General features: G+C 41.6%; 1 protein-coding gene across 1 annotated transcript in view; it reads right to left on the bottom strand.

Moving 5' to 3' along the window:
• DOCK11 (dedicator of cytokinesis 11) overlaps positions 1-12,735 on the bottom strand; it is a 167,352-nt gene that overhangs the window by 23,674 nt on the left and 130,943 nt on the right. The window contains exons 42-46 of the mRNA XM_036740025.1: positions 11,126-11,308; positions 9,697-9,810; positions 7,804-8,019; positions 7,655-7,712; positions 3,322-3,428 (exon numbers count right to left, since the gene is read on the bottom strand). Coding sequence (XP_036595920.1) covers positions 3,322-3,428; positions 7,655-7,712; positions 7,804-8,019; positions 9,697-9,810; positions 11,126-11,308 — 678 coding nt within the window. The remainder of the gene's footprint in view (positions 1-3,321; positions 3,429-7,654; positions 7,713-7,803; positions 8,020-9,696; positions 9,811-11,125; positions 11,309-12,735) is intronic.

Raw genomic sequence — 12,735 nt, 5'->3', positions numbered from 1 at the left:
CCAGATGACTTCTTAGGTCCCTTTCAATTTTAAGATTTTATGTTTCTATGACCAGAAGTGGTATGACTTGCCCAAGGTCACACAACTAGTCAGTGGCAGAGTAGGGACTAGAACACAGGTCTTGAAGATGGTGGAGAGAAGGCAGGGACTTGCCTGAGTTTTCTCCCAAGCCCATCCAAATACCTTTAAATAGTGCCCTAAAAGCAAGTTTCTCTGATGAAGGCCTCATCTCTGAAATATATAGAGAAATGAGTCGAATTTATAAAAATAAGACCCATTCCCCAACTGACAAATGATCAAAAAATATGAAGTCAGTTTTCAGATGAAGCAATCAAAGCTATCTACAGCCATATGAAAAATGCTCTAAATCAGTATTGAATGCCGAAATGCAAATTAAAACAACACTGAGGTATCACCTCATACCTATTAGATTGGCTATTAGGACAGAAAAGGAGAATGATAAATGTTGGAGGGGCTATGGGAAAATCGAGATACTAATGCACTGTTGGTAGAGTTGTGAACTGATTCAGCTATTCTGTAGAGCAATTTGGAACTACACCCAAATATTGATAGCAGCTTTTTTCTGGTGGCAAAGAATTGGAAATCGAAAAGATTCCCATCAGTTGGGGAATGGCTGACCAATCTGTGGCATATGATTGTGATGGAATACTGTTGTGATATAAGAAATGATGAGCTAGATGCTCTCAGAAAAACCTGGAGAGACTTACATGAACCGATACAAAGTGAAATGAGCAGGGGCAGCTAGGTGGTACAGTGGGTAGAGCACTGGCCCTCGAGTCAGGAGGACCTGAGTTCAAAACCGGCATCAGACACTTGACATACTTATTAACTGTGTGATCTTGGGAAAGTCACTTAACTCCAATTGCTTTGCCTTCCCTCTCCAAAAAAAAAGCAAAGTGAAATGAGTATAGAACCAGGAGAACATTGTACACAGTAACAGCAGTATGGTATGATGATCACCTGTGAATGATTTAGCTGTTCTCAGCAATACAATGATCCAAGACAGCTCTGAAGGACTTATTGTGAAAAGTGCCATCCATCCCCAGAGAAAGAACTGGTGTAATCTGAATACAGATTGAAACATACTTTTTTTTACTGTATTTTTCTTGGGTTTTTATTTTGGTCTGTGTTTTCCTTTATGCCATGTCTAATATGGAAATATGTTTTACATGGCCACACATGTATAACCTATATCAAATTGCTTGCCTTCTCAATGCGGGGGATTGGGGGGAAGGGAGAGAATTTGGAACTCAATTTTGAAAGTAAATGTTGAAAATTGGTTATATAGGTAATTGGGGAAAAACAAAATGTTAAATTTAAAAAATAAAGTTAAGAAAAAGAACACAAATCTCTTTGTTCCCATGCAGGGTTATTGATTTTAGATTTGGCTAGCTAATTGAGCCAGGAGCAATTTGAAATTTGCACTGCTTTTCCAACTCAAGCCCTCCCACCATTGCCTCTCAAACCTGATTATCATATATACATTTTTTTTCTAATTGCTGCATATATTTCCAAACAAATCTTAGGTTTTGAATAATTGTTATTCTTAGGGTTGCTACCTCTCTGGATCTTCTTCCTGTCACCACAGAAGTATGACCACCTCCTAAGTCTAGGTCCATAGTGCTTATCTCTTTCCTCTTCCATTTGCAGGGTTTCAGCTCTCCCTTGTCAGAGGCACCACCATAGAATGGAAGAACACTAGCTTAGAAGTCAGAAGACTTGGCCGTGAGTGACCTTCTCTAAACCTCAGTTACTTCATCTGTAAAATGGAGTTAACAGTGGATCCCTACACAACATGATTGTGACATTCCAGTTAAATAACGTATATAAAAACATTTTGCAAACTGAAACATGGTCCAACTGTAAGAGAATTACTCATCTGAGTCAACATGGCCAGCAGCAGCCTCTCTCAAGTTCTAGTCTTGTACTCACCTCAAACTTAGCATGTCTAAAACCGAATTCATCTTCTTCCCCCCAAACTAGCTCTACTTCTCTCACTTCCCTATTTCTATTAATGGCCCCTGGCTTAAAATTTGAGTCATCTTTGATTTCTCTTCCTCCCTCACAGAATCCTGGCATTTCTTCCTTTGCAGTGGTTCTCATTTCTGTTCCTTCCTTTCCATTCCCATACTATAACCCCTGTTTAGGCTCTCAGTACCTCTTACCTAGTCTATTGGGCTACTTTCCTAATTTGTTTACCTGCCTCTTTAACTCCCTAGAGTAATGTTTCTCAAATACATTCATTCTACTCTGTCACTCTTTTTCATAGGTCCACATTGCTTAGAGGAAGAAGCCCAAACTCTGGAGCCTGGCTTTCATAACCCACTATAATCTACTTTTCTGCCTTTCCCTCCTACTTTTTTTTTACCTACATGAACCCTATGGTCCATCCAAACTGGTTTGTGCTTTCCTGTCTCTGTTCGGATCCCTTCCCTTCCCTTTGGTATAGTCTTCCTCTCCAACTGTCTAAATCCTATCAAATGAGATACTGTTTATAAAATGCTTAGCACTATGTCTGGCACATAGTAAGTACTTGATAAATGCCTGGTCCCTTCTCCCACCCTCAACTGAACCTCCAAGGCCCAGATCTAATCCCACTTCCTTCATAGGCACCCCTCGTCCCTCAAGCTCCTAAAGCACACACTGCCTGTCTGTATTACACCAGTGTTTGCTGTGTACTATCTTGTGTGTACACATGTTCCCCAAGGAGATGGTCAGTTCTTAGAAGGCAGGGAATTTTTTTATATTTTTGTCTTTCACAGAACCTTACATGTGGCTCACTTACTGATTAACTGCTAAAGTGTTTTACACCCTGTTAAGTTTTATGGCAAGATTTAATTATTCCCTTGCTCTTAAAGATAGAAAACTTCCATTCTGTACTTTTGTGAAATCTTATTTAAAGTATGTTTACACTGGTTAGAACATACAGATTTACGGTAGTAAAGTGCTGTATTTCTTAGAAATGTTGACTAACAGATCAACCAGTGCAATCGTGTGGCCATGAGAGGGTTGAAGTGGCCGGTCTTTCCATCTTGGCAGAAGCAACCCTGCCCTAGTTCTACTGTCCCAGCAGGTCAATTTGGAATAACTTGGCCAGTTCACCACAGTACCTGATTCCCAACCCTACTAGTGCCTAAGCTGCTCTTCGTCTTCATGGGGCAAACCCACAGATTTTTTTCCAGACAGGCACTCATTTGACATGGCTTTCAACATTAGCTAGGTCAAAACATTTGTAAAATGATAGAGTTTTAAACCAAAATGAAGTCTATGAAGCTGGTAGAGAACATTTGGGAATGTTACCTCACTATAATGGACATCCATCATTCCAGCATCTTCTTTCATCGCCCCTTCCTCATCAATGTTGGGAGTGATTTTCTTGAATGCTGAGCATCCACTGGAGAATAACTCTGTGTGAATAACGTAATGCGAGTAAAGGAATGGAAAAATCACAATGTTAATCTGTCATAAGACTTTTGGATATTAGTTATACTTAAAAATGAGACTTTAGGAAAAATTGTGTAAGGGCCAAAGGCATGACTGGAGTTTGCTACCATCAAAACAAAACTTGTTTCTATGTTTTTCAATCACTTCACCATCAGACATTCTATTAAAAGAAGACAACTCCAGCCAGTTATCACCTTGCCCAGTAGAATTGTAAACTCCTTGGGAGAAGGGACTATTTTTTTGTTTCATCTTTGTATTCTCAGAGTTTAGTATAAGGCCTTGGTGTATAGTAGACTCAATAAATATTTGTTGAATTACCAGTAAGTGGCAATATAAATATTAAATATCTAAATATCCATTATCTCTGGTTACTAATGCAGCAGTTCTCCTACCCCCAGATCCCTAAAACTTTTCTACTTGGTGACCTAATTAAGGAGGGGCAATTGCTCCCCCACTTCCCCATCCTCCATGACTACAGGATGTTCACTTATGTCTATCTTTGGCTCCTCATTCCACTTAGGCAAAGAAAGACGTTGATAGGCCAAGTCCAGTACTTGTTGGGGGGAGGGGGAGAGATGAGGTAGAACTTGCAAGAACTCAGAGGGATTGTTCTTTTTTTCCTCCAAAGATGGACTTTTCCCTTCCAACTACCATAAGCTAAATCAGGGCTGGGCAAGCTAAGGCCTCTTGCTTGCTGTAGTCTGGCATTTTGTTTTGTGTTGCCCTCGGGCTAAGAATGTAAATTAACACATAAAACATTTTAAAAGAAACAAAAAAAGTGGTGGTCCTTCAGGCTGTAGTTTGCTGACCCTGGAGCTAGAACCCTGGGACATAGTCTGAGAGCAAAAGTTGTAAATAGATATAAGGCTGCCAGATGGAATGTCGGTTTTTGAGAGGAGGCTAAGTCCAAGCAGTAGTGCCATGCATGTATTGGAACAAGACATCCACGATGGAGATTTTAGAGAGGGGAAGCCCCTCGAGCACTACAGCCATGGCCACTCTGGCCCGTGGAGGCTCTAACCTAGCTGGGGCAAAGGTGCCAAAGAACAAAACAAGCTCTACCAAGTGCAAAGACCGACTCATCTCTCCAGGGTGGAGGGTGATCCACCCAGGAGGAGGAGTGGCTTTCATCTGCTATAAAAGATAGATGCCACCTTGAGAAGGGACTTACATGATTCCTCAGACTATCTCTGTCCTCCAGCAGTCTAGTAAAGGGAAGATCACATACTGACCCTTATGGCTCTAGTCAGTCACTAGTAAGGGAATCTCCCAAGGTAGGTGTTTCTGATGACTGCATGGATTCAAAGAGAGTCTGAGTCAGCTGGTCATGGATCACACAGATGCTACCATCAAGTCCTTTGCTAGAGAGGGCTGGGTTCATAGCAGCTTGAGGACATGGCAAGGGCCCTGGGCAAATCTGTCCTACACAAGTAGGAAAACTGCAGCTCCAGCACAGGCCAGTTGGGAAAGCTATGAGCAGCACAAAGAGGAGGATGTCTGAAGTGGGCGGGCCTGATTTGTCTACTACACATGCCCTTCCCTTAATTATATCACAACTTACAGACTTCAACACAAAAAAAAGCACCCCAACTCCAAAGCAGCCTACCAGACATACCTACCACACCACGACAAAGGTCATTTTGTTTCCTCTTAGCAGAAAGAAGAATTTGAGGGAAGATGTAAAGAGAAAAACAGTTCAGTAGTTTTTTTTAACGGAAAATTACACATGGATGAGCTGAAGTGAGTCATAGGCTCTTCTACATGAACCTTCTTCCTTTTCCCATCACCTTCGTTATCAATATTATGCTGAAGTAAAGGGTCCCACATGGAGGAGATCATGGACATTCAGTACTTTATGACTCTAAAGTGCTATGTAAACATGATGAGTTTATTTAGCGATCTGGCTTTTCATAGTGAAACATTCTCTGTTCTCTATGCAGATTTGTCCCTATATGCCCTGCGTATAGGTTATACAACCTTTGAAGAGTCCTCTGAAAGCCTGTGAAGGGTTTACCCTGAATTACATGCTAACAACAGAAACTTATGCTGTTTGATTCTTGGTCTGAATAACTTAAGAACAATGCACAAAACCGCTTTCTATGGCTTGTTAGTTGATCAAGATATACTGTTTCTGAGGGGCTAACTACAACTATAGACTAAAGATTATGGCGGTATATCCTGAACTGAGTCAAATCAGGTCTAAAAACAGACAGCAACTGTAACTGATATGCAGCTTTCTCCTAAGTTGATATTTTTTTCTTAAGATAGAATTCTATTTTCTCCCAGAGAGAGAAGTTCTTTGATAGGAAAGAAGGATAAATTCTAAGAGACCCCGAAGGCATTATCCAATAAATACTGAAACAACCAGTTACAGGCACAGAATGTGCTTGCTGAATAGAGCATGCCCAGGTGTATGATGTTGGGAATCTCTCTTTAATGCAGGTGCCTGAAAATCCACAGTGAGTTTACACATTATTTTCACTGAGACTCTGCTCAACACTCCACTTAAATTTCTAACCCTGAAAGACTGATAAAGAGAAATAAATTTTGCTCTTACTTCATTTTGAAGATCTCCACTTGTGGAGGATATTGGGGAAACAGTCTGTTTAAAATCTAAGGAATAGATTTGTGTGGTCAGCAGGCACTGAAGGCTTCCTTTACTTCAGATGTTAGTCTTACAGTTTAGGAGACAGTAGGGCCTAACTTCAATTTCTTTTTAAAAACAAATTATGGCAAATATTTCCAATATAAGGTGCTCTTTATTTTTCTAGTTATCTGGAATTATTGAATTATAAATTCAGTATTATATTTGTTTCTTTGCTTATTTATCTAGAGAATACATCTCCCTGTCTTACCCAGTCTGAAAGTGCAACAGTAAGTCACAGGTCAGATCCCACTCCTGATGGGCATGGGAGCTTTGACCTGCTCTGTTTCTGACCAGGGCCTCTTTGCCTGTCCTTAGGCAGCCTGGTGACCCTTTGGTACACAGGGCTTACCATATTGATGCCAGACCTAGTCCCAATGCCAGGTCACCTGAGTGCACTGGAGCTCAGAGTTCCCAACCATCCTAGATGCAGGACTTACAGTCCTGCACCACCACGTCCTGCCCAGTATTTTAAATGTACTATAATTTTATATTTTCTTTTCAAGCATACCCTTGACAAGAAAAATGTGAAAGTTGGGCCTTTTTGAGTAAACGTCTTGCCATTTTAAAACTGTGGCAACATCACTAAAAGGAGAAGAAGAAAGTGTCTCCAAGTTGTATTTATCTGAATTGGGCAAAGTTATCTCAGTATTGACTAATTTTTAAAGTAAAAATCCAAGTGAGATGAATCCAGATAGAATGATAATGGTTAAACAGAAAATTTGTGAGCTATCTGCTTAGTTGTTTTTTCTTATAGGTGTTTTTTAAAAATTTCTCATCATATAGTGGTGTGTAATTTTTATATACTTACAGGAGATAACTGAACAATGATTCCTCAACTAAGTAGGGATTTGTGTTTAAATGAATAAATACTTGAATCCTGAGGAAAACTTTGAAGTTTGGTTCCCGTAGCCTCCAAAGCTTAGCTTGCTTTTGCCCTAGCATGGCTATCTCTCCAGTCTCAGCAGGAAGTCATTTGGGTAGTTCTGTTAGATAAGGCCACACTTCTTCATTGGTTCCCCCTACTGCCAGGCAGATTCCAAACTTGGACACCTGCTTTATGATGTGAGTGGGTACTGTATTCTGCAAGACATTTAGAAAACAAAGCTGCCGCCAAGACCAACCCCTGTATCAACCAGGGCAAACACCACAAAAACCTGGGAGCCAACTACATGCCCCAGAAGAGCAAGGTACCTGCAAATAACCCAGGTGTTCCCATGGGCAGGCAGATGTCAGGGAAGCAAGTTCTTTCTATTGCTGTGAGCTTTGCAGGAATACAATTGGAGGCAGTCTGCCAGGGCAAATAAACATGGCACACCTGACCTGGCCCTGCCTAAAACTCTTATCTGCAGTCCTTCTGCAAGCAGAAGGCAAAATGAACAAGCCATTTTGTTTTGGTAAAAAATTCTGCTGTACCTCAACTCAATCTAAAGCTGAACAGATTTTTTCAAAACCAACATCTTTTCACAGTGTTAGCAAATAGGTGCCATAGATATCGACATGTTCAATCAACCTTTCTCTGATGCCAAAAAAATAGCAGCTTACTTTTTCGGTGAAGAAACTCTGCCACCAGAGCTGCTACGTGGACATAACACATTGCAGCCTACAAAAGGATGAGAAAGAAAGGAGAGTCAGGCAGGGTAAGCTTCAGAAGCCCCTGCAGCTAGGGCTGCACTGAAGCCACCAACAGTCACCTCAGAAAAATCACCATTCTTGACATGGATCTTGGCCATGCTGTCAAGCCAGGTTTTCCGAAGCTCTGGTGTACTCGCGTAAGATTTGGCTAAGCTATACTGGAGATCAATCAGCATCTCAGGGTCTTTCTCATGCTCCTTCATCTGAGCTGTGGCCATAAGAACTGTGCGGATTCTCTTGGTCAGATCTTTTACCTCTGTGGGAAAAGCAGTTGCCTAATTTAAAACAAAAACAAAACAGAAGAATTTCATAATAGTCCAGTGTGTTATGAGTCAGTTTTTTATCCAAAGAACTTTATATTTTTGCCACTAGATTTTTGGCTTCAAAGAAATGCTCATTGGCACATTTGAAGATAGAATTCTGACATATACAAAATAATTAGAATTGAGTTTTGACAACTAGAAAATGGATCGATGCCAATGTACCAAGTATATCTGCAGTATCACGTGCCTACTTCTGATGCATTGCTTGTTTTGTTTTTTTCTTACACACCTGGCCAATCTTTAATGGCCCCAGACTTTTAATGAGGTGTTCAGCAAAAGTAGTCAGCATGCTATGTTTCTCCCATTTCCTTGTGCAGTAATACTGAAATCAGCCTTGCCTGGCATGTTTAGTCCATCCCCTAATTATCATATATAGTCAGTTGGCAGACTAAATGAATTCCCCCAGAGCCAAGCTAGGCACAGGAAAATTCTCTGACTCAAATGACCAATTATGCATTGCATAAAACTAACTTGTCCCTGTCCAAAAGAATTTTCAAAGGTCAGTAATCCCTCTTCCGAGATTGTATCTGGACTAGAGCAAATTGAAAATTTGATAAATTAAAGAGATTTCTCACTGGCAATACACAGGTGTGCGAGTTTTTGTGTGTGTGCCCAGGGTCCTGTGCATTTGTTCATTCATCATCCTTCCTTTGTTTATTTGTTTGCTTGTTTATTTATGCTGAAGGAAAAGTTAAGACCTTTTCTCATAATTCCAGTTAGAATAACCCATTATTATCTGTGTAGGTGCTGAAGAATTGCACAAGAGAGGCAGCTGGGAGTTCATTTACATTCATTTACAAACACAAATGTGTACTATATAGCTCAAAGACCATTGAAAAACTAGATTAGCCATAGGTTTGTTTACTTCCTAAGTCATCCATAATATCCCCCCAGGAGAATGTGTGCTTCATTTTGACCTTCCTCTGTCCATAACTTCGGCAAGTTTTTACTGGATCTGTTGTCCATGTATTAGCCATGAGCAAGCCAAAAGGCTATGATTAAGTCATCTTAGAAATGGTTCAGTAAAACCGTTCCTACCAAAGAGAGGCAACCCCAAGTTCCATTTTTGTAAAAACCAGTTGCTAAATAACCTGGAGCCCATCAAATATGAAAAGCCTCAATGACACTGAGGAGGGTGGCCCATTAAGTAAATAATATACCATTAATGCAAAAGGGCAAGATTACTACGTGCCCAAAGTTCTTTCTACACTAGTGAGATTTGCTGGAGCATGTACTCATTCTCTGGGGAAACCAGTAAGACAGGCTGTTGTACAAATGCTTCCTTCCAGCTGGAATTTTTCAAATTGATTCCTTCAGCCTGGACAGAACCCCATGGGGACGTTTTGTGATTCCACATATCCCCAAGTCCAAGTGCTCTGTAATTCTGAGCAAGACATAAAGAAGAAAAAAAACCCCAACCCAACCCGAACTAGCACATTTGAACCCAGGCCAGTTCCAGGGCAGGCTTAAAATCAAGCTGAAGAATCACTCTCCAATGCCAGTTGGCCACAGAGCCTCAGATACACACAGTCCAAATAAATATCTCCCGAGTAATTACAATGGTCGAGTTCTAGATCCCTAACCTAGAGATTGGACCTTATCTCTCATTTACCAATTAAGAAGACTTACCTTCATTGGCCTGTCACTGTTTGCAAAGTTATTAACAATGAATAAAGACTCCTGAAATCTTGATCCTCCGCTCAGTGCCACATCTGCTATCAGCTGGCTCACTGCGATTATTATCTGGGGGAAAAGGGACACCTGAGCTGTTGGTTTTACAGTTAGAGACCAATGTACAGTTTAGAGTATGCTTACCTTATTACCAATACCATGAAGTAGTTAAGGAACATCCTATTTGCCCTTTTGGATAAGGGTAACATATAACATAACATCATGGTTCAGAAAGAGGATTCCAACACGAGTGTCCTGAGCCCCAAGGCAGGGCTCTTTTCTACCAAGCCAGGCTGTCTCTCTCATCCAAAATAATTTCTATAAAAGACTAAGTTTCTTCTAAAGAGTCCAAATGAACCCATGGATTTGCATTACGCTGCTGGAATTGCTAATCCCAAAGTCTCTGATACAAATTGTGGTGCCAAGGCCTTCCTTCTGTTTGGTTGATTGCTCTTATTGCAGCAGTCATGGGAGATAATGGGTAGGAGCTCTCAAGTTATATTTTGCCCCCAAACACTTTCAGCAGTGACTTCCCTTCCTCCCCCATCTGCTTCCTTGGACCTCTTCTCTGCTAGCACCATTTGAAACTGAGGGTTTCTGCCCCACATTGCATTCCCTTAGTATCTTGCTAGTTTATCTGATCAACTAATTTACAGGAAAGCATGCTTTGGGCAAGTCAGTTCTGGGCCTCACTTTTTCCCCTCTGTAAAATGAGAAAGTTTGGCGTGAGGCCCTCTACAGTGCCTTCCACCTCTAAAATCCTCTGATCCTATGTTAATAATGGTTCTGTCCTTATCATTTCCCAGGCAACCCCCTGAAAACTCAATGCTTGAACTCCAGAGGATGCACCTCTGAAGGCAGTATTTCAGATGAGGTGCTAGGCCAGTGCATCAGATGTTTGGGGAATCACAAACATAGGAGATGTGTGGACTATGTATAAGGCTGGCCCAAGCAAGACAGCAGAGCTAGAGAGCCCATTTTGGCAAGAAACGTGAAGTACAAAAATACAGTAGTGGACAAAGATTCTTTCGAACCCTACCACACTCACGTAGGGAGCGTGGACATCTCTAACAGTGACCTCCACACCATCCTCACCCATTCTCCAATATGCTCCCCCTAGAGGCTCCCCCCAGAGGCTGGCTGAAACTCTGAGGACCATAATTTCCCAGACTTTGAGTTGGGTTGTTGAGTTCAAGTGGCCAGGGGCCAGGGCAGCTCAGTGCTGCTGTGGCCAATAAGCAGGTAATGAAGAGTTAGTGATAACTCAGTCGAGTCATATCTAAGCTGGGAAACCTAACAAGTTCATGAAGTGTAGGCCTTTGGGAGGAAGGAAGGAAGGGAAGGGAAGGAAAGGGAAAGGAAGGAAGGCTAGTACTTTCTCACTGACCTGTAAGTGTGTTCTCAAGAAGGTCCTCCGCTTGGTGAACTCAAAGTTGCTTCGCATCAGCAGGTACAATAGTGCAGAGGCCTCGTTCCTCGTGGAGCTGATCTTGGAGGTACAGCACTTGAGAACCTCATAGCAAAATGCCGCACACATATTGACACGGCCTTTGAAAAAGGCTGAGGGAAACTGGGAAAGAAGAGTGAGGGTGGAGAGAAAAGGTTGTTGGCAAAGCCACTCATCCAGCAGGAAGGACCGATTGATTTAGACCATCTGCTCACCCCCGTGCTATGCAAATATGAAACAAATACTGAGAGTAAAAGCTGACCTCGGGAGCTCCCACCTCTAGCTGAGCTAGAGGAGCTCAAGCCAAGTCAATTGGAAATTGGCTGTCATAGAACCATCAATGCCATGAGCATCAGAGAGTCAGGAAGGCTTTCTGAAGCAGGTGGGACTCCAACATGAACCTCCAGATTGTCATGGTTTACACTGTTTTTACACATTATGACCTAAGTATTGGGAAAGTCCTGAATAGGATAAATTTGTATTCACCAAGCCATCTTTCAATAAAACTGGGAATATGTGAAGCAACTACATACATATACATATGTTTAGATTAGATACATCCTCCTCCTTCTCTAATTGTTCCTTTGCAAGTCTCTTGCTGGTTTGTCATCCAGAACATGCATCATAAGGGCAGCTGTCTTATCCCCTAAGGCCCTATGCTGAGCCCCCTACTCTTCTTTCAACACTCTCTTGGTGTCCAGTCAGCTCATGGGATCAATGATCATTTCTCTGCTGATGATGACCAAGTCTATATAATCAACCTTAGCCTTTCCTCTGAATTCCAATACCACATCACCAATTGGCAATTGGACATTTCAAACCAGATGTCTCAGAGATACCTTATATTTACCATTTCCATAACTGTGTTCATTATCTTTTCCCCTAACCTGCCCCCTCTTCTAAACTCCTCTATTTCTAAGATACCATCATTATTCTAGTCTCCCAGGTGGGTAATTTTGACTCCCCCCTCTCCCTTATTCCCTGCCAAATCTGGCCATTTCTGCTTCCATGATATCTCTTGTACTTGACTCCTCTCTGCTCACACAAGTACCCTCTCACCTAGATTACTGCAACAGCTTCCCAATGCAATCAGTCTTCCTGCCTCAAGTCTCTCTACTTCAGTCTGTCCTCCATATTCCTGCCAAAGTGATTTTCCTTAATCCTAGTTCTGTACATCTCACTTTCCTACTCAGTAAAGTCCAGTGCCTTTCCTATTACCTCTAGAATCAAACATGAACTTGCCTATTTAAAGCCCTTCACAGCCTTGCCCCAAACCATCTTTCTAGGCTTACTATCATAGGTACTCTGTGATCCAGCTAAACTGGCCTTTTCTGTGTTCCTCATGCTCAACATTCCAGCTCTCATCTGTAGGCCCTTGTACTGGCTGTCCCCCATGCCTGGCATGCCCTCCCTCTGTATGTCCCTCTCAGGTAGCACCTTCTGCATGAAGCCTTTTCTGATCCTCTCAACTGCTTGTGCCCTCTCCTCTCAAACTCTCTTGGATTTAACTATTTTGTATTTATTCTCTATATACATACATACATATATAC

The sequence above is a fragment of the Trichosurus vulpecula genome, chromosome X, assembly GCF_011100635.1.
Source record: "Trichosurus vulpecula isolate mTriVul1 chromosome X, mTriVul1.pri, whole genome shotgun sequence".
In the NCBI taxonomy this organism is placed as follows: Eukaryota; Metazoa; Chordata; class Mammalia; order Diprotodontia; family Phalangeridae; genus Trichosurus; species Trichosurus vulpecula.
This window is presented reverse-complemented; position numbering and strand designations above follow the sequence as displayed.